General features: G+C 46.0%; 1 protein-coding gene across 7 annotated transcripts in view; it reads right to left on the minus strand.

Annotated features, from left to right (window-relative positions):
• The window catches only part of ERBB4 (erb-b2 receptor tyrosine kinase 4), a 507,767-nt gene that overhangs the window by 319,620 nt on the left and 166,169 nt on the right, over positions 1-21,978 (minus strand). For all 7 annotated transcript variants that reach the window (XM_090144449.1, XM_090144448.1, XM_090144446.1 and 4 more), the window contains exon 2: positions 2,625-2,776. In XM_090144449.1, coding sequence (XP_090000575.1) covers positions 2,625-2,776 — 152 coding nt within the window. The remainder of the gene's footprint in view (positions 1-2,624; positions 2,777-21,978) is intronic.

The following is a 21,978-nucleotide window of genomic DNA, read 5'->3' on the forward strand; positions in this document are numbered from 1 at the left end:
GCTCACACCCAGCAAATGACATGCAGTGCTAACAGCCGTGGTTCAGGGAACTACAGCAGCACTGCTAAGGTAAATGAAGAAAGAGTGTAAAAAGCAGTGGTAGATCACTTCTGAAGGCCGTTGATTGCAGTTAGAAATAAGTTTCACAGTCGTTTGGGAGAGTTACTGCAGTGCGTGGTGCAGAACTTCAGTCATGTCTTCAGAAATAAATAATCTGAATTGGTTAAATAAAATCCAGGGACAAGAAGACAATCTTCTGACTGTGAACTACTGAAAGGCTGGGGGTTAGTCAGAGATAGGAGTCATTTACCAAATGTGTTGAAGAGAAAAAGAGCGCCTATAGAAGATGGTTTTGTGGTCTGCTAATTTTGTATTTCATTTAGAACATTCAGCACAGAGACGCTATTATATAAGTAAGAACTGTCCACAGTACAAGCTGTCAGTTTTGCCAAGTGGCACTAAAGCAGGGTCCTGCTTCTGGAATCAGTCATTTGCAATAGGTATCTGATCTACAATAGCTATCTGATCTACTAGGAAATTCCAGACAGGGAGAAAAATCTCAGCTCTGCCTCCACGAGAGGACCTCACATCACCATCCCTCTCCCCAGTTTGGCTGCCCACAAGCAGGTGATACCCAGCTCCCCAAACCAAGGCAGCAGATATATGCTCCCAGCCCACACCAAATCAGGACTGCTAGGAAGAACAAGGAGCATGTTCAAACGGCCAAGGGGACGCAGTGCCACTGTACTCACTGGACAGATGCACAGACAACCTGCATTACTGATGGCCTGCTTGAAGGTAAAGTAGGCAATGTTTACAGGAGACAGAAAAAGAGAGCAAACTGGCAGAACGTCACAGTGCAGGATGAGTTCAACACGTTGAAGTCAAGGAGACAAATGGCCTTTCATTTACTTATCTCCCATCTGCCTCCTTCATTTGGCCATTCAAATCATTTTTTAAACGATAAAACAAGTAATATTGCCTAACTAATGAATGTTGAATTATCGGTGTAAATATGCCAAATCTTATTTATTCATTCGCCTCGCTAAGAACATGTTCTCCTCTGTTTGGTTTTCCATTTTAATGACCACCATTTATCATATTACCTAGACTTTTAGTTTGCTGGGTGTTGTTTCAAGTTCTGCTCTTTGCTGGGACTTCTGTGAGAGTGCAGTCTCAGGTACAACAAGCAGTAACACCAATAAAAAAGCAATAGTAAATGTTGCCAAGAAGCAAACGTGACCGGACCACCATCTTTCACTACCAGCACCCTTTTTCCTTGCTCTCATTTGCTGATTTCAGTGCCACATTGCTGCTAACATTTAACTCTCCTTATGGCAGCTCTCCACAAGGAACAGTGATTCCCTCATTGATCATGCAGTGAATTTGGCGGCATGCACAATGCCTCCACTGGGGGTTCCGGGGAGCTTCTGGAACCCCAGTGATGCCTGAAGCAGTGCAGGGATCCTGCCCTCACATCAAGTCTATGCAGTGGGCAACATTAGTCCAGCTGCCCTAAGGCTATCTATTTCAGAGCACAAGCACATATGCGTTTTCCCCACCTGTCACAACTGTGAAATGCACAGATAGCATTTACTTCCGAGGCATTCGTCGCTCAAATTAACAGGCAACCTGTTAGTCTGAGTGCAATTAGCACCCCAAACTGCGCTCCAGACGTGTATCTGGTAGTGGGCTTCTGCTTGCAGATCTTCCAACAGCTTTGAGCAAATAAAGGCCGATATACAGAGCAGAAATCCTGTGAAATCCCCAACAAATTTAACGTGAAGCACAGCTAAGCACACTGTTAGAGAATCTGCTTTGCTGTTGTTAGAACACGCAATAGAAAGTTCAGGTTTTTGTGAACTGAAGCTGAGCACCAGGCTCACCCGAGAGCCAGCAAGTGAGTGCCTGGGTGTAACACAAGCTGTGGAGCTGCCCGCTGCTGGATTGGAACTCCTCCATTCCCCTACGTGCTTCTTATGAAAATGGCACTTACACACAGACACACATCTCAAAATGTGACCTGAGAGCTTTGCAGAATGAGATGTGAGCGATTCCACACAATCCAAGCAGTACAAATCTGTGCCACGGGCTGACTTCTATTTGAGAGCATGACTGCAGCCTGTAAGCCCATCATCATGAGCCGTGTTTCCTGCCATGGACCTCACACCAAGGGGCACCAAGTTTCTTCCACATTTGAAGTCACATTGCCTGCAGCATCCTCCAATGCCAGCCTGTTGGATCACTACCATCTAGGACGCTTTTCCCAACATAATCAATTTTGGCATGCCAAATAGCAACGGGCTTAAATTCTTTTAATTGGGCATTCACCTCTTATTTACTCCAGTTGCTAACATCTTAACAGGTAACGCACAGAACATGCCAAAATACTCCTCCTCAAACCCAAAGGGTAAAAGCACATTATTTATATAAAAGAGTAAATTCTCTGAAGTAAGACACTGCCAGAGCACACAACCCCAGCTCCATGGGGGTAGGACAGCCTTGAATTATCACAGACCTCCTCCAGACGCTGAATGGTCCAATAGGCTCCTAACTCCAGCCCAGCATCCATGGCTACTCCTCTATATGCATAAGACGAAGGAAACAAAGAGAAGCTTGCTTACCCTCAGGAAGGAGAGGTCTCTGTTGTGCTCGATGCTGGTGATTTCCAGGTTGCCCATAACTACCTCGCAGTTCTCATAGTACTTGCGCAGGGCCCGGTACTGCTGCTCCAGGTCAGAGAGGGAGCTCAGCTTGTTCTCTGTGCCAGCACACACTGCAAGAAACAACAAGCACAGTCAGGTGAGTAAGGAAACACGGGAGCAAAGAAAGAGTTAAGTTTTATATCTAGGGATACGGGTAACTGCAATAAACATACTGAATTATTGGTGGGATTGGGTATGAGCAGCAGTGGGAAGACTCATGGTCACCTCAGCCAGCTAAACACCTCTCACCAAAAGGAGGTGCTGGTATTTACTGCTGCATATGCAGCAACGCAAAACAAATGGATAACAAGCCACGAATTAAAGGACATGGGGACAGAGAGACCTGAGCGGACCCACAATGCCCAGCATTCTTCCTATCAGCTGATGTCTAGAAGGGTCTGCTAAAAAATCAAGAGCAAGCTACCCAAAAGGCCTGGACCCAGCATCGTTCTCCCTCTTCTCCCCCAGGTTCCCCAGCTCTTCCCTGCTTAGCACAGTTCAACAGAAGAAAGGGAAGAGGAAGAAGTCTTTCCGTAAGCTACCAGACTGTGATCTGAACACATGAGGGAGACGTGCCAGATGAGCGAGGCAATCCCAGCCTAATACAGTCAGTTTTCAGAAGCTGTTCTTTAATATTACAGTGCTCTGATCTTGAAGTCCCGTTCAAAGCTACCGCTGAAGTATTGCTCTGCTCAGCCTGTTAGATGGCCGTGCATCAAGCAGGGACAAAAATGAAGCCAGGAAAAAAATACAGAAGCAGCATTTTACAGCAGCATTACTTCATGTAGTTCTCAGCCTGTTCGACAGCAACGCTACTTAAATGTTTGAGCGTGCTGTTGGGCTTCTTCCTGAGCACACTTACTTTTCCTACAGCTTCACCTACAGCTTCTGGGATGTTCTCACCTGTGGGCAAATTAATCTGCGTATAACCAAACTTTTGAAACGGCATTACTGCTCTCAATTACAAAATCAGTTTGTTTGCTTTTTCCTTGAAAGCAGCAGCAGCAGCATCTATCACAACAAGATTGACTGTGTTTCCAGCCGAATAAGTATTACTCTGTCTTACGGCTCCCGAGGACTAATAAATAATTTCTGTTCCATTTTGCAATCGCTGCTAAGGATCAGCGTAGCTCAGAAAACAATTCCAGCAGCTCAGCTAATAAAGCTATCCACCGCAACGCTGCCGTTTCATGTTGCACGCACATTAAATGTTTAGTGAAAGCTAATTTAGCCATTTCTTGCTGTAGGGAGGCAGAACATTTGGAGCCTGCTCTTGCAGCAACAAGAGTGAAACCAGCCGAGATGGAAACTTATGTGCCAATGCAAAATAATAGGAAAGCCAGGCAAATGACTGGGCTGTTTGTCTCTTGCGGGAGAATGGAGCTGAGAGAGCATCTCCATCCTTCCCACAGTCTTTCAAGCTGCATCAGGCATTTATATGTTGTAGCGTCTCTGAAATAAAGTGCCAAAATAAACATGAGTGCGACAAAGCGCGTCTCCTTGTCGTGCCATACAAAAACACTGTCATCTATATTTCATAAAGAACCTCTCTTCAAAGCACTTTGGTAAACACGGTATCTTACATAGCCCCAGAAACTGATGAATGGCATGAAAATAAAGATTATGTGTTGAAAGCAGTCCCTGCAGCACATCTTCTCTTGGATTCATAAAAAAATACTAATACATCTGTCTTTAAGAGTGGTCTAAACAGTACTAGCTTGAATGCATTCCCAGCCTGTAGCTTCTCTCAGCACTGGATCTGAATGTAAACCTGAGAGGGAGCACGCTCCTGACTTGCCCAGCAGATTTTGCACAGGCGTCTCGATGAGGGAAACCCTTCAGAGACATTTCGATGCTGCACACGCAGGAGAAACTGACATCCCTATACACACTTGCATACACAAACCCAGAGAGCTGCTGACTTGTGCCAGGCTACCAATGTGCTGTGATGCTCTCAAATCCGTTTCTCTACAAACAAACCCACTGCCACTCTCTCTCTTGGGACTGCAGCAACAAACCTTGCAAAGTGGTTATAGGTAGATGCTCAGAGATGGCCACCTCGAACATCACCTTCTCAGCACCTTCAGATCTGGGCAGTCCTGTGCCAGCTTCTCATTTAAATCCCAAACCTGGTTCATATGGGGCAGCTGCACATAATGCATCCTCCTGCTGTGCAAAGCGCAACCAGCAGAAACAAAAATGGAAAACTTACAATTCCTGCTCCCAATGACTCAGAGTAGATCTACAGCCTGTCCATTTTAATTCATTTTATTGATGTCTTCTGACCCCAATAACCCTTTCCATGCTTTGCTGCAATCCAGAAGCCAACTTGTCCTGCAGTGGGAGCTGAGGCTCCCACTGCCTCTTTGCAAAGGAAAATGGAAATCAGCACCAAGCAATAGGCAAAACATAGGTTTCATTGGTAAGACAACAAATTCTCACTGAAATAGGAATTTTAAGAAGGAAAATATAAAATTAATTCCAACACTACTATTTCTTAAATATAATTATTTAATGCCCACTCCATTTGATGCAACGGCTTAGGCACTGATGCTTCAGGTTCAGTTGCTTACTTATTCCCAGCTACCTAAAGTGACAGAGAACTGCTGCAGCTCCTAATGGCCATAATTACAGCAGTCATAATTGTCTGTGTTGAATTGAATTTACGTATTTCATCAATATTCATGCACATGTCTTTGAAATTAATTTCCCATTGACATTTTTTCCTAACGAAGCCACACCATTCAGATGTTCACTCAGAGGTAGGAAACAGTTGAGGCATTTAAAAATGTCCTTCAGTTTCCACTTTTTGGGCCATTCTTTCTTTACTCCGCTGATGATAAATAGAATCACAGAATCCTAGAATGGCCTGGGTTGAAAAGGAGCACAATGCTCATCTAGTTCCAACCCCCTGCTATGTGCAGGGTCACCAACCAGCAGACCAGGCTGCCCAGAGCCACATCCAGCCTGGCCTTGAATGCCTCCAGGGATGGGGCATCCACAGCCTCCTTGGGCAACCTGTTCCAAATACATCTACATGTTATGTTACAAAATAGTTTTGACTCAGTCTGATTCTGCTTCTTGTAATTCTAACTGATTTGGTAATCCTCCCAGCTCAGCAGGTGAGCTAACTTTGGGAAGGAGGGAAACCCATTTCATGTTTTCATTCATTCCCACTGCATCTGCCTACATCTGGAGTTACTCAGGACACATGAATGCCATCCTCACCACCTCAGACATTGCAATTTGATGCACTGGGATACATCACAGGACTCAACAGATCTGCCCCTGGGGAATGCCGTGCCCCCAGGGTCTCCCTATTATTGCACTGCCTTACACACAAGGTAGTGCAGATCTCCGTGTGAGAGCACAGCAGTGTGTCTCCACACATCCCCTTCTTATTGATGGAGTTGTCAAGCAGGCCAAAAGCACTAAAAGGCTTCAACGCTCTGATGTGCTCATTTCAGGAAAACAGAATAATATGTTCTTTTATCCTGGCCAGGAAGAGCTAAACAACCTTTTCCTAACACAGCCTTTTGGTACTTCCCTCTAATTTATTTACTTAATTAGCTGCCTTTTTACAGACAGCACCATTATCAGGGTTTCCTGAAAGGCAGCCGAAGTAACTGTTTATTAATAATTGCAAACGCTCCTGGCAATTTGCTGAGACCCCCCAGATGGGGGCAAAATACTCGAGCAGCTAATTACCAGCATCTCATAGCAGCCCCCATTCATTTCCTAAAGCTTTCCACTCTCAGCACTAGTCTGGGTACCCTGGGCACAGAAGAAGGGGTAAGCAGTTTTAATCCTTCCATTATTTCACAGCTCTGTTTGAAGGAGCTGCCGAAGCCTGGTTTTTGCTTGCAATTAGTCATGTCCTAATGAAGAGCCCGCCTGCTCTCACAGTCTTACAGATGGCTCCTGGGAGAAGGCCAAAACCTACCTGAGGTCACCAGCTGCTCTCCTTTAACCCTAGAAGCTTCTGGTTTTAAAATGAGAGGCTTTCCTTCCTTCCCTAGGGGTCAAAGCTACTTAGTGTTCTCACAAAGACTACCAAGCCATGCTTTAGGAAGGTGATGCCACCTCCAGCCGGGGCCCATCAGCTGCCATCTGCAACAAGCAGATCCTTCCCACTGCTCCAAACAAGGAAACAGGCACAGTGAGGATTGACAGGGATTGTAACTTCATTGAGAAGGATTATTTATGTGTGATTACACTTCCCCGAGCTGACGGCACCCCGTCCTTGCACCGAGCTCTCCAAAACCCGTCTGGTTGATGCTGCACAGCATATTTTACTGATGGAGTGCTCGTGTTTGTATCAACCAAAGAACGGCATCAAAATGTTGACCTGATTTATGCTGCGGCATTTCAAGGATAATTGCCTGTGCCGACCGAGTCAAGCCATTGTCATCTGCTTGTTTTATGTAAACATTTACGGCGTTGTTTCACCTTTCGCTTCCTCTTGTACATACGATGATATGGAAAGGGCACAATGGACAGATGTGCTACAAGGCTACGCTGAAAAAAGCAGAAATTAATACAGGAGGCTTTGCCAATGGTTCCTTTTTTTCCAAGGGTGCACACCAAATTATTTTCCCTGGGTACGTCTCCTTTCCTTCTTCTCCCTACTCTTCACACACACACACACTTTGCTCATTTTGTTCTATTTTGAGGGTAAATAGTTGCTCCTTAACTATAATGTAGGTACCGGACTTGACAAGCAATTAAAGCAAACAATTTCCACTCATCTAACTTTGCCAAATTAGTCATCTGCCATCTGCTCTATCATCTGGCTCTCCTTGAGGTCTTGCTGTGAAGCTGGAAGCGCTCACTCCGACGAGGAGGCAGCAGCTAAGCCTCCTGGATGCTGGGCCAAGGGACAGTGGTGACAAGGGGTGACAAGGAGCTGGCAAGGGGCCCACGCCACCACCTGCACCCCATGGGCAGGGCCAGCATTGAGGCCATGCTTTCTGGCTCCAGTGGTCAAACTGGTGAATTACCAGTGCTCAAGTTGTGTCAGAAAAACGTTTAAAATTAAAGATTTCTTTTGCAGTCATGCAAATAAATGTTTAGTGAGGATGAATGCACAGCTTAGAGGGAGCGTGGCATTTCCTTACCAGATGCAGGATGCAAAAAATAGCTTTCTTTATTGAAATGTCTTCAGCGCTTACAGTTTAGTTCCCAATGAAGTGCCTCACCAAGCCAAGCAATTAATAGACATTATCTAAGCGAGATTCAGGCTGTCTTTGCTTCCAGCTCCAGGCCAAGTGCAGGTAAAGCCTTGGTTTGAGATAGAGGAGACAAACCCTGAAATATACCACCAGTCTCAGGGGGAAAGCAAGGCTAGGGCTGTTATTTGCAACCCAGAGCACACAGGAAAGCATTCAGGACAGCAGCCTCAGGTGTCCCTGCTTTAAACACTGCTCCACAGTACAGGTTAGCACACACACATGTTGCTGCTGCTCCGAATCATTACACAAAGAACCCACTCTCTCTGCTGCCCGCAAAGGTCGTTACAGACTATTCCTGCAGCACCCAAAATTAAGCTTGTAACGTGACACTTAATGCCAAGAACCCCAATCTCTCCCTGCAGTACCAAAACGCAGCCTGTCGCCAACACCTCCTGAGCAAACAAGTCTGCAAATAACCGATCCTCAGCAATCCAAGGCAAACACAGAGCAAGGGCCAGGCTGAAGTCACAGACAGGCTGCCTTGGTCCGTGTCATGTCATTTCCATCCAGCCTCCACTGACAGCTTCACTTCCCAAGTCTGTCAGAGGATGGGGAGCGTTGCAGAGCTGGGAATCACTCTGCTGGCCTAACCTATAAGGCACATTTGGCATTTCTGTTTCATAAACTTTCAGAAATCGTCCCAAAAGATAAGCTCTAAGTAACTGTATTTGTCAAAGCTGTGTATTATGAATTCTTTATGGATCTGTTTGCTCCAATACGCTCCCTGCTAATATTGTTTGTTCTTTCTGCTGGGATTCTTAAAATGCACTCCATATATTATTTATAAAGGTTTGGGTTTCTTTTCTACCCCCAGAGGCTGCCCTTAAACTTCTGTCCATTGATTGTGACGGTATCAATTTGTAAAGGTCAACAGAAAGCTGCTTTGACAGCCCAACTCAGAAAGCAATTTTTAAATGAGCTGTTTCTCTTTCCCTACAACGAGAGATGCCGACAAAATCAAAACCCAAGGTCTTTATTTCATCAGCTCAACCAGTGGCTGTGATAGGCTTCACATCTCTGGTGGCTGCACAACGCCCCTTGGAAATCTGAGCTGCTCCAAGGATCTTAAAACACAACGTATGAACAAGCAGGTTTAGGATGAAAAGAAGAACATCAATTTGCTGCTCCTCCAAGAACCCCTGAGGACCTCCGTTAACAGAACTCCAAGGGATCTCCAAAGAAACGTCACCTCCATGTGGTTTTGGTCTCCTATATCCTTCTATAATACACCAAAAAACCTGCATTTCGTGCTAAAAATACCCCACAACTGGCTGTATTAGGGAAATGGGATGTGCCAACCTATTCTGATGCTTGCTTCAGCTTTGTCTGAGGTTGTGATCAAAAGCCTCATCAAAAGGCTTCTGCTCTTTCCCCTCAATCCCATAGTTTACTGAATTCCTTAAATTTAAAACCATTGAAAGCACACAATTTATAGCACTGCTACACGTGAAGAAAATCTGCCATAAATCAAAGACAACAGTTATATAAATGAGCATAAAAGCGCAGGGAAATGTCACAAGACAGCAATAAAACATCTTCACGTGGTAAATCCCAGGAGCAGAAGCACCATCAGTTCTGAGTCCTGCACTCTGCAGCAGCAGGCTTGTTTTATCAGTGGGGTAATCGGCACTGCACCTTGCTCCCTTACTAACTGCAGGGCTGGAGGAGGGCAGGAGGCAGCAAAGACAGAAATGCATGGCTGGGATTGCGTCAGCACACACAAGGAAAAGCACAGAGCCATGCATGCTCCTCTGCTGCTAAGTTTATGTGGAACAGGAACACAACCCATATTTTTCTCTCTATATAATGTACACACATACACGTATATATACTTAAATCTATAATGCAGTCGGTCTTTTTTGGAGTCGTTATCTCTTTTCTTGGCCCTTTTTCCTTAAAAAAAAAAAAAAGAAAACACAGAAACTGGGGGTCCTTGCTTTGTCTGCAACAGCAAGAGCCCACCCTGGGACATGCAAGTCCCCACCACAAAGAAGGGAGCTTTTGTGGATAGAGAACGATACAGAAGGGGCCCAAATCTCACCTGGGCAGTGAACTGCCCAAATCTGCTGGCCAGACATCCCCCGGGGATCAACACCCAGCCTGGGGAGGAAGTCTTAAACGACCATTCTCTGGACAGGTATGGGACCACGAAGCCTTGCACCAACTTCCCAGGCTGGTATCTGACACCGAGTCCTTGCCTGTGAATGCCAGCAGAAGAATGGGCATTTCACAGCCAAAGGCCAAGAGCGCCCTGGGATGAAGGAAAGGCAATGCCTTGCACACACCTAAAGCAGCAAGCCATCACCGCCCAGTGCCTCTGGGCGAAGTTCTTACCTCGATGAACAAGCTGTTCCCCAGATCCTGATGACCTACAACTACGAAAAATCCCAGATTTTTCCTATTTTCCTATTCCTAACTTCTGAAGAGGACCTTTACAAGCACCTTTATCCCGTAAATGGGAACTGCGAGCTCTGTGTTCAAATAACACGTCCCAGTGATGCGCCAAAATAACCTGCTGTCTGGTTCTTAACCTAACGCAAGGGAGAAGAAAAGCAAAAGGCACAGCAGATGTCTGGTTGCTTTTTTTGAAGACACGGATGACATACTGCCACAGATTGAAGGCAGCTTTAGATTCCAGTATCCCACAAGACGACAACAACATCTCTGCCCCAAGATCTCCCCACCTCATTTTCTTATCGCCAGCAAACACGGAGGCAGGAGGGGGAGCGATGCGCCCCGCTCCCTGCTGCTGGCTGGGAAGCACCAGGCACGTTATTAGCGGCCTCATTAGGAGGAAAAGGCCAGCAAGCAATTTTCCTAACGCCGAGGATGCCGCTCTCAGGGTCCCTGTTTCATTAATGCCCTCTCCTCGCTTGCTCCACTCGATGATCTCATTAAATTGAACCTGGGAAAGGCAACAGAGGTGGGAGGGGGAGCCCAATGGGATGCACAGAGCTCCTGCCTTATGATCCCATCCTAAACTTGTGACCGGGGCATTGCCACGGCCACACACTTAAGTGATGCAGGAGCACGTGCAGGGAGAGCAGCTCAGTGCAAATTTACCCACTGCCAAATGCCCTTGGAAGTGGCGGAGAAGGGCAGCATACCTCAGTTGGCAGCACTGAGCCTGGCTCTGCACTGCTCCAGAACATCCTTAAAAACACAGCAGTCACCCCAAAACCAGCACTGAAAGCACTCATGGGGCAACAAGAGCTTCCTGGGAACAGGGCACCCTTGTTTTCCTTCCTTAACCTGGGCAACCACCATTCTTACAAAATGCGTTTGCTTTTTATTACAACCAAGAAAAGCAGCCCAGCTAGGAGCGCTAGGAACAGCTTAATTAATAACAATTAGCTGCAGCGCAATTGTGATTCAGGTGGCGTTCTGGAGCATGAAGGAGAAACTTGACACTTTTGCTTGTGTGCATGGACATAAGAAATTCCAGGCAGCGTTAATGGGAAGTGAGCGGCCGAGCGACGCTGAAATTCAAATGTACTGTAAAATTACTAAATGATTTCAATGTCACAGGAATGCACCGCGCTGCTGCTGGGATTATCAGCCCTTGCAGAGCTTTAATAATATTTGGTCAAACACCTCAGGAGCACATCACTGAGAAATTGTCCTGCTGAGGAGGGAGGGGAAACCCCTTCATTTGTAAGAAAGGGAAATGAGAGACTGGAAAAAGGGTTGATGCCTGTGGGTTGGGGCCAACCCTGCGCTCCCCACATGGCCCCTGCGAAGGGGAAGGGCACTGCTGGGGGCCCAAAGTGGTGGAAGCAGTCCTGTGAAGGGGGTAATTAGCATCACTGCAGCCAGATGTGATTTGTTGGTAAATATACGTGCGGAATGTAGAGACAATCCCAGAAATTGCTTCCAGGTGACAAAGAAAGGCAGAGGCTTCAAAGCTTGCTGCATGCAGGTGGCAATGCTGGGCCAGGAGGGAATATTTTGGAGGAGGTTGTGATGCAGGTGTGATGCCACTAGAAAACCAAGCGTTTAGGGCTACTTGCCAGCAGCACAAATGGCACTTTCTAAAGCAGGCAGACCCAGACCAGGTGTGCTAGAATTGGAGCTGAAGGAGAGTGGCCCTGCCCTACAAATCTGCCCTCTGCAGAGCACCACCTTCAGCAGAAAGCTGCCATGTGTTCACCAACATACGCTTTCCCTATATTTAAATAAAACCCGGAGCTGTACTGTTGTAAAAATGTGTTTTCCAAGTATGAAAACTGTTCCAGGGCTGTCGTCCCTGAGCCTGCAGACAGATGAGCCAAGATACACTTCCAGCAGCAGGAGCGCATCCTGCTGGTTCCCGGCATCACCACCCCCAGGGCACGTCACAAGCCAACATCTCTGCTGCTACCCGAGGACATGGAGACCCACATCATCAAGTTACCACCTTACCCCTGGACCCAATTGTGCCACATGCAGCTACAGCATGGCACCTGAGCTCACACTTCTCTCAGGTCTCTGCAAGACCCTTCGCTACGCCAGGCCAAATTCCCACCAGGCTTCAGTGTGACATGATGCGCACCAACATGGTTGCACACCAGCCTCTCTCCCACTGGTAACATTGGACAAGAAAAACAAAGGTGTCTGATAAACACTTTTGGACCCCACTCACGTCACCTACATCAGCCTGAGAGGTCTGTGGCTCTTCATACTCAAAAATAAACCTTGTAGAAAGCACAAGAAAACCCCTCAGGCACTCCTCAAACTCAACGCACTGCTGCATGCTGTCAGTCATTAACAGCTGGGGTATTCCTCCTTAACTAAAGCACTGCTTTTGGTTTCGCTGCCTTGCTCGTCCTCAGAGGACAAGGAAAGAAAAGATTGGGATTGAACCTGAAACTAATTACGCCTGTAGACTCAGATCTTAATGAAGCAGCTGAAGTTCAAGATCAGATTTAATGCTTGCTCAGCTTTAGCCCGATGTGATCCTTCCCAACAGAGATTGCGACTGTTTGTTGATTAAAATACAGTGGCCCTAATCCTCCTGAAAGGTTGCAGAAATCATCCAATACAGACACCACGCTCGGCAAATTTGCCATCTGGGAGCTGCAGGCACTTACTGATGAAAGTAGGCAAATTTGTTCCACTGGGGCTGGAGACAGAAACACCATCCAGGCTAATACGGACCTGACTAACCCAGCAGGGAAGCACAAAACACACCCAGGAAATGGGATTTTCATCCTCCACCTAAAACAGAAGACACTTTCCAAGTCATACACATACATATTGAGCTGAATTCTTCCTCCTGCTCTTCCCTCTGCTGTTGCTGGCAGTACATGATTAATATCATATCAAATTTGTCTCTTTACAATATCCCACCGATCTTTCTTTTGGTAATGTTCGCTTTACATCAGGTGACAGTTTTAGTGATTCCTCCTTTATTTGCATGTCCCCTTGAAGAAGCTTCATTTCTCCTTCTAATCAAGTCATTAATTTTCACAAAAATCATTCCCACCCTGAGATGGCTGGGTTCTAATTTGTCTCTGTCACACAAATGACAAGAATCACCTCATTGCCATGCTGTGATGTTCCTCCCCATACCTGTATCTGAGGAAGAGAAGCACCAAGATTATTTTTCCACAGCCGTAACTGCTTTTCTCTGTGGCAGTTTGATTCTATCATGATCCTTCCTTCAGGTACTTTGTAGTAATATTATACAGCTGCTTGCTTTTTATTTCAAAGCGTATCTTGTTTGTGACTTTATTTTTGGTAATGGAACAAACGGAAATGATGGTGGAAAAATTACTTTTCCTTTTTTTTTTTTTTTTTTAATCTTCTCTTCATCCTGTTTACAAGCACTGCTGCCCACCCGGGATGTCGCTGCATGCCCCCCCCTGCTGTCAGTGTGATGCAGCTTTCCAGAACCTCTTCCCCTTTCTCAGCGCTGGCACACATGTGCTTTATTCTTACATAAAGCACTAGCAAAAGCTGAATTCATCACAAGAGAACAGAGTTATGCAATCTGAAATGTCACCTGGGCAGCTACTCCCCTTCCTAGTCTTCTTCCAGCTCCATCTCATCCTCTATCTTTTTTCTGGATTCCCAACTGTCCTCACTAATTCAGGGCCAGCAATCGGGAGAATCACTCAATGTTATCAGGGCAGTCTGACAAGAAGGACAACACAGAGCTGTACAATTGGCAACTCCATTCATTTGGCACTGCCACGAATGCCAGGCCCATCAGCAGGCGTGCAGCAGAACCCAACCCAACTCCTGTTCCTCTGCACGGACAGGCCTGGCTCTGGCTTCTCCTCCCATCAAAGCTCTCACCTGTGAGGTGGCACATGGCCCAAAGCAGAATACATCCCCTGCTAACATTTCTCTACGGTTACATCCATCTCTCTGCGCTGCTGGATGCTACGATGGGTATCAGAATAATTAATGATTAATTCCCTCTATTCCAAAGCACAGATGCTACTCATGCATTGATTTTCTAAGCACCGAAAGCAAACCTAGCTTAGGCTATTTCCCTTCATATGCACTTTTCTTCTTTTCTAGATCTTTCAGAAGACATTGTAAAGATCATTCTCTGGAGCTGGTCTAAGGGCTACAGAGTTGGAGCTCTTGTCTGTCCTGTGCATCACATAAGTGTCACAACAGTTATTTACTTACATACTTCCTTCACAGCTCTGTGAAGCCCCTTGGCACTGAGGGTACGTGATTTTGCTGGGTGGAAGAGTAAAAATCCATTAAGAACTACTCATCCCCATTACTTTATAAAAGTCACCTCAAAAGAGAGCCAGCACTGCTTGGGAAATAAGCTTAGCACAAATTGAACTCTAAAGAACCTCCTGCAGAAACCAATGGGCTACCAAGTCCAGAGTTAATCGTACTGTAACATCAACCCCCAATCACAGAGACAGGGTAGGGGTGGTGCCCAAACCCCAGCCTGGCTCCCACCAGGAGCAGGAACATGCCTTATCTCAGCCCCACCAGAGCAGACTTTAATGTGGGTGCCAAGGAAGGACTGATGTGCCCCTCTGCACCAGTGCCTGCTCGTTGTCTGGGGCTGAGCTCAGTGTCTGGGGATAAAAGGAGCAAAGCTCTTTGAGGTTACCTTTGCAATCTCATACATGGCAGCCATCATTATCATAAGAGAATTACAAACTCCACCTCCTATTTACCACAACACGTACACATCTCAATCATGGACGCACCAGAAATAGGAGGCAGAGAAATTAAATCACCAGGTTACCAAACTCCAACGTAAACCCTGCAGCTACAGGACCATCCTTACTCTCTTCTGTCCATGGAAACCTACTTCCAATAAAACTCTGCCATGCTGAGTTGCCTGCCTGGGGGTGCATATTTTTCCAGGGGAAAGATCTTGCTTCGTGACTCAGAAGAAGAACGCATCTATGACTCCCTGTTGCCATTTACTATAAGGCACTAACTGGATGTTAACATCAAAAAACCTGTCCTCTTGCAGATTTTAAGAACGCTGATCAAATTCTCTCTCATCTCAGTCTTCTTTTCCGTGTGGAAATGAGCCTCAGAACTACCCCCAAAATCAGATTTGGAAAAAGGCTGTGGCTGCAGCTCCCTCACTGGCTATTCCCAGCCGGCAGGATATTAGATATCAACAAATTCCACTCCAATACCATTGAATAAATCAAATCTTTCTCTTAAAGAAAGATCACTTGTGCTTCATTAAAGCTTCAGCGTGCTGTACACACCCTCGAGGGCTGCCCTGCCTTTTTGATTTCCTTTCTGTCGTTTTGCTTACCAAACCACCTTGCAGTGAACGCCACCAGAAGCGACGGGAAAATCAAAATGGAATCATTAGCAGAGGATCTGAAAACTTTGCAAGTTTCTTCCCCTCAGCCAGCTCAGCAGATAACTCCCACCGATGGGCCAGTACGATGTGTTTATACACACACGTGCTGCCTGGGCTTCGTGCCATTGCTCTGTGCTCATAGTGATGCAGTGGCTCTCCTTCCCCACACAACCTCACACCTTATAGCCTTCCTCCCAGCTCTCCTGTCCAGCGAGGTCCACCTGCATCCCCCACACCACCTCCATCCATAAGGCTGCTCCAGCTGTGGGGTCTTAGGAGGTGCAAGAGCATTTTCTCACAGCAAGCCCAGTCCAATCGAGTGAAGAAGCAGGTATCTGTTAACAGCACCCGACCCATCGCACCCAAATCGCACAATGCTGTCAGACTGGAGAACTCCACCAGCAAATCTCATTCCTTAGGATGCAAATTCACATACATGCTGGTGCTAATTTTAGTGCTGGCAGGAGTGAGCTCCGAGGCACCAATTCAGCAAATTACAGAAGCATATATTCAATTGTAAGCGTTCAAGACTCAGCTAATGGGGGTGAACTGTGACTGAAACGATTGATTTTGTGCAACACCATTCCCTCCCTCTCCCTGTTTTACAGGCTGTTATTACTTAGTGGGCAAACACTGGTCACATTTTTCCAACGCTCTAGTTGCACGAATCAATGGAATTTTCAACCATAAAAAGGCAAAGCAGAGGAGAGTTTCCTAATGTACTTTGTCACTGCTGAAGAAACTAGAGAAGATCAAACAAACCGTTGCATCATCTAAATTCCCAACGTGAGGAAACATTTTCTTTCAAATCAGAATGAAACTGAAGTTGCGTTTGGTTTTCCTACTGTTAAATGCTCAGAATGCATTTCAGTGATTGCTCTGAGATGCAATGCAATAGAATCATTAAGGCTGGGAAAGACCACCAGGCTCCCCCAGTCCAACCCCAACCCATCCCCACCTCACCCACCAACCATGCTCAATAGATGTGGAAGACGTGGGCAGGGGGAAAGCACGCGTACTTTTAATATTCCTGAAATAAAACAAGGGACTTCCTGCAGAACAGCAAATAAAAAAAAGGATTTCTACAACTGGAAATAACTGTTTCTTGAAAAGGTTCAGGTGGTCTTGAAAAGAAATATACATATGAACATCAGGAAATCTCTATTTTCCCAGCTGGGAGAGATTGCAATAACTCTTATGAAGTCTTGTACGAAATAATGCCAGACAATACCGAGCTACAGCACTCGACAAAGATTCCCATTCATTTTGTATGATGGATTTATCTTGTTGGTCCCCAGACTAAAAACTTTTCATTCAGTCCTAATTTACTCAGCCTGGCTGCTGGCTTTATAGACATGCAGCAAAGTTGATACAGATGAATCACCTTGCAAAGAGCAGACCTGGAACACAGAACTAAGGCTTTGTAGCAGTGTAAAAGCAGGAAGAGAGCTTTCCAGGATTTGCAGGCCATTGCATTCAACCAAATGAAAGTTTAATTGAAACTCAAACATCTTTGCTGCCTTCTCCACAGGATCGTTGCTACTGATGATGTGACAATCCTACAGTAGCATATAGCTCAGGGGAAATCACCTCTGATAACACATTTATCATTTTAGGTGTACACAGGGTGTGCCACAGCACCCTGATTGTGTTTTGCCTTCAGGTACCTGACTGCAGAGTGCTGTTTCCTCACCCCGTGTGCAAATGCAGCAGCGCTGTATAAGCAGGGATGATTCATTATAAAACCACAGCAGCATCTCACCTGGGACCACATTTTGTGCTGAATTCAAGCTCCCTCCTTGGATAGCTCAGGGCTCCGGCTCCAGGCTGCAGAAATTAACCTCCGCACCTGCAGAGACCTTGATGAACCCCAAATGTAAATGCTCTGAGTTCCAGTCTCCAAAACAACAAACTAGAGGAAGGAGAATGCTAACAGCAAGGGGAGAAGCACCGCTTTGAAATCATCACCTGGAAGAGTTTGGAGGGGGAGACTTGGGGTTCTCAATGCTAAGTCATCAAAGACAGCAGGGTTTCTACCCAACCTAGGGGGAAAAGCAAACAGTCAGTGGAGAAGCACCTGATACAAAAGCAAAGCAGAAGGCAAGCTGGCTTTAGGGTTGAGGAAAAGCGTGCTGCCACCCCATGTGAAATGATAACACTTAGTGTTTTTTAAACCTTTCATTCAGTGACCTGGCAGCAGGTGATACAGCGACAGGGTTTTCTTGTTTTAAACAACACCAACTAAATTAAACTCCCTGTAAGAATTCACACCTCATTTTAAAACTTTGAAGCCTTGCAGTGGGTACTTAAGGAGCAGTCAGGCATCTGATCACTGTCTGGATTTCAGGTGGTGCTAAAAAGCTGCATCCTATGCTCCAAGCCTGGCTTACCTGAAAATACATTTGTTTGAAAGTACAGAATTTCAATCCTATTTTTAAAATAACTGCCTCGGTGTCAGAGATTAACGAGTTATACAGATAAAAGCATTGTTCAAATATGATAGAAAACCTCAATGAAAGGAAGGAGACCTCTGAGGGAATCTGAGGGCGACCTGTTTGCCAAAAGTTAAAAATAAAAAAACAACCAAAACTGAAAAAACACCGTCTTTGTTCCCTTTAGGAAGGATAAAGAATTGGCCAAATGCCTGAAAATGTTCTCTGATTGAAATATATAGCATCTCGTGTTCCAGTCTAGAGAATTTTCTTAGGGATTAAGGCTACATTGCATTTTGTATTATGTGAATCCACTGCTGTACATCATATGCACAGCATTGTCACTATCATCATCAGATAAGCAACAACCCCACTATTTTAACTTCAGGTTCTTTGGGGAGCGGATAGAATATGCAGCTTTTCCTCCACTGAGGGTAATAATAGGAAAAAAAAAAAAAAAAAAGAAACCAAGAATTTTCATCTTTGTCTATGTCTGCATTTTATATTTCTGCTGGCTCCTGGGATCCCACAGCAGCACTGTGCCCTGAGATTAAGTTCCAAGCCCTTTGTAGTTGCTGTGATCGATTTGAACTCCACTGCCTTTCAGATTGCCATGTCCCAAAGCAGCCACTTCTGTTTTCATCTCGTCCTCGGCAGAAGTCTGGGGGAGAGAAGGACGGGGCTGGACTGCGGCTGATCAGCCTGGCGGTGGCATTTGAAGATTGAAGCTCTGCCTTATCGCCGGGCACAGCAGGGAGGATGCAGCAGTGGGGCTACCTGGTCAGCTCTCCAGTTTTCAAAGGTTTTAAATGACTTGTGAGCACTACGCATTAGCAGAACAGGTATCCTGGACTGCAGATCCTCTGGAGTCCAATAAAATCCACATCTCAAAGAGAGATGTGACAGCACCTGTACCTTTCACCTGGGCAGGAGGGGATGCGATAAGGAAAAGAACAGACAGTCGTGGCCCCTTTATGAATCAGTCAGGGTTTGCTGCAGTGATTTGGTGACTCTGATGATGCAAGTATGAATTTTATTTATTTACTTACTTACTTACTTAGGGGAAGACTGTCATGAAGTAAGTTCAAATAAAGAATTTTTTTTCCAGTAGTTGCAATACTGATCACAGAATTATAGAATGGCCTGGGTTGGAAGGGACCTCAAGGATGATGAACCTCCAACTCTTCTGCCACATGCAGGACCACCAATCTCTGCATTTAATACTAGTCCAGGCTGCCAGGGCCCCATCCAACCTGGCCTTTAACACTTCCAGGGATGGGGCATCCACAGCCACTCTGGGCAGCCTGTTCCAGCTCCTCACCACTCTCATAGTAAAGAAAAAAAATAAGCTCAAACAATAAGCTCAACAAGCTCAATAAGCTCAAACAGGTTTGTTTTTTTTTGGGAGTTGCTCTCTATCAATGCTCACATTCTTCTTTGTGCTTCCAAATGAGAGGGAAACCTCAGTACCTTATTACTTGCACAAACTCACTGAGGCCAGTAGGCATGGAGCTGTGCTTAGAGCCAGCCACTTTAAACGTGATGCTGAATTGGGTCAAATACCTCTGGCCACAAGTCATTCAGAGATCAGCTTCCCTTCCCAAACACTGCCAAGTGTCCTGGGGGAGAAAGACCAACACAACACAAGAATGGAACAGGGAAAACTTTTGCTTCAGATTATTTCCTGGTAAATCACAGCTCCCACTGCCTGACCCATAACTTCACTGATGTCCGTACCAAACAGCCAGAATCAGGGTTGCAACACTAGTTTTGAAGGATCCACACATCTTCCAAGCCTGATACTTTAAAACAAGCTGCCCCAGTACTGTTTGCAGTCAATGACATTTACAGTCAGCAGCAATACTTCTACAGCCTCCGAGTCAGAGAGTCCAGGAAATAATATCTTGCTCATCACTGTATCAAGGACAGAAGTCAATTTGTGCTGGAACAGCATGTATTTTCATTTTGTGTACATAACAAAGGTGAGTACCCTTGAACTGCTGTGACCAAAGCCTTTCCATTTTGAAATTTAGATTCAGACAAAAACTGAAGTGCAAGATCGCTGTATCTCCTGAAAGGTCCTGAAGTTCAAGCACGCTTTCTACAAGAGTACAGATGCCTCAGCTCGCAGATCCTCAAGCCAGTGACTTGATGAAACAAAGGATACAGAGGCACTAATCGCTGAGGTCCAATAGGCTACTTGGACAGACACGGGAGTGCAAAGCAAGACAAGCAAAACCAGCATATTTAGCAGCAAAATAACTTTAGGGAAGTTTTTCCATCACAGAATCAGAAGAGCAAAGCCCTCAGCAAGTCAGAGAGCCCTTCCCTCCACACAGCTGCATATTCACCCTAGTACAACTTGAAATGATCCAAGTCCAACTACATGCTGCTCAAGAGGCAGCTGGCTGTTGGATACAGCTCGTTACATGGCCATACCTGAGGCCACTGAGAGCACTGCTTAAATGAAAATACATTCCCACATCTCTCTGCTACAACCCTGCCAACTTCCTCTTTCCATCTCATTTGCCCCTATTTACTTGTCGCTGCTCTAGCTGCTACGCTGCAAGATACTGAGGTCTTGGACCATCTCTATCTTATTTTTTTGCACAGCATCTACGAAACTATTTCCTCCACCAGCTCTCACTGTGAGAGCAACAGCAACCAAACCCTTCTGCAAGCATGAAGGAAGGAACCCTACTTGCTCATCCTGCCTCCACGGCTTTTCTGTAGCTACCTTCCAACCAGCAGTGAGAGGAACCTCCTCTTGCTTCTCTGATGACTGTGTCTGACACAGGCCCAACACATCAGCCCACCCATACCTTCGTGTTGAATAAGTCAGAAGAGACCCGGAGGTGCCACAGCTGGTGTACGTCCATCTGTCCAGTCTCTGAGTTAATCTCAGGCTGGAACCACCTGGGTGAAGGCAAGGATTTCCACAATGCCTTGGTATTGCCTCACATACCTTCAAGCACAGCTTGGCGCGACTCCACCATGTTTATTACTGTGAATTATCTTGCCAGGAAAGGATTTTTCCTTACTGGAGCAATTCTGGTGAGTCAGAGCTGTGGGAAACCTCACATTTGTGGGTATTTACCCAAACAACACAACAAAAATTAGCAACAGGCTACATCCCAGCAAATAACACGGAGATGAAAGATGCAAAGGTTTCATGACTTCCCCTTACTGCTGCCTAGGGAGCAAACCCAGCAGAACAGGGACCAACAAAGAGGATGAAGGCTGTGCTCTGACAGACACCAATGTGAGTGGCTGAGCCGTCCCACGTGCCCGGCAGCAGCCAGACAGTAGAACCGCATGGCCGAGAGCAGAGCAGCATCTGAAGTCTTCCCCAGATGGCCAGGGAGATAAAAGCCGACAACTACAAAGCGCACAGCCTGAACGGCGAAGGTTAAATATGGGCTCCCACTGCCATTATTTATCCCCTGAAACAGCTGGGAAACTTCCGAAGTAGTTAATATATCACAGGAGTGGAGGAAGCGAGACCGACTGTATAAACACACCTCGGGGCCTGCTACTGTTCCCATTAACTGCCTGTCTCCGTAAAGGTCTGCTATTAGACAGCCTCCTGCTGCAGCTGCTCTGATTGAATGCTGCAGGTAGGGCAGAGAATCAGAGAATCGTGGTTCCGAAGATGACTCACAGGAGGCTTTTTGGGAGAAACAACATTGACGTGGCAATTCCAGAGGGGCTGAGCAAGGCTGAGGCTGCCCATGTGCCCAGTGCATCTCCATCCATGCCCCTGCGTGCCCCCTGTTAGAATGAGCTAAGAAGCTGAGCAAGTCGAAATACCTTCGTGTTGAATA

The sequence above is a fragment of the Phasianus colchicus genome, chromosome 7 (assembly GCF_987193195.1).
Source record: "Phasianus colchicus chromosome 7, bPhaCol1.hap1.1, whole genome shotgun sequence".
Taxonomy (NCBI): Eukaryota; Metazoa; Chordata; class Aves; order Galliformes; family Phasianidae; genus Phasianus; species Phasianus colchicus.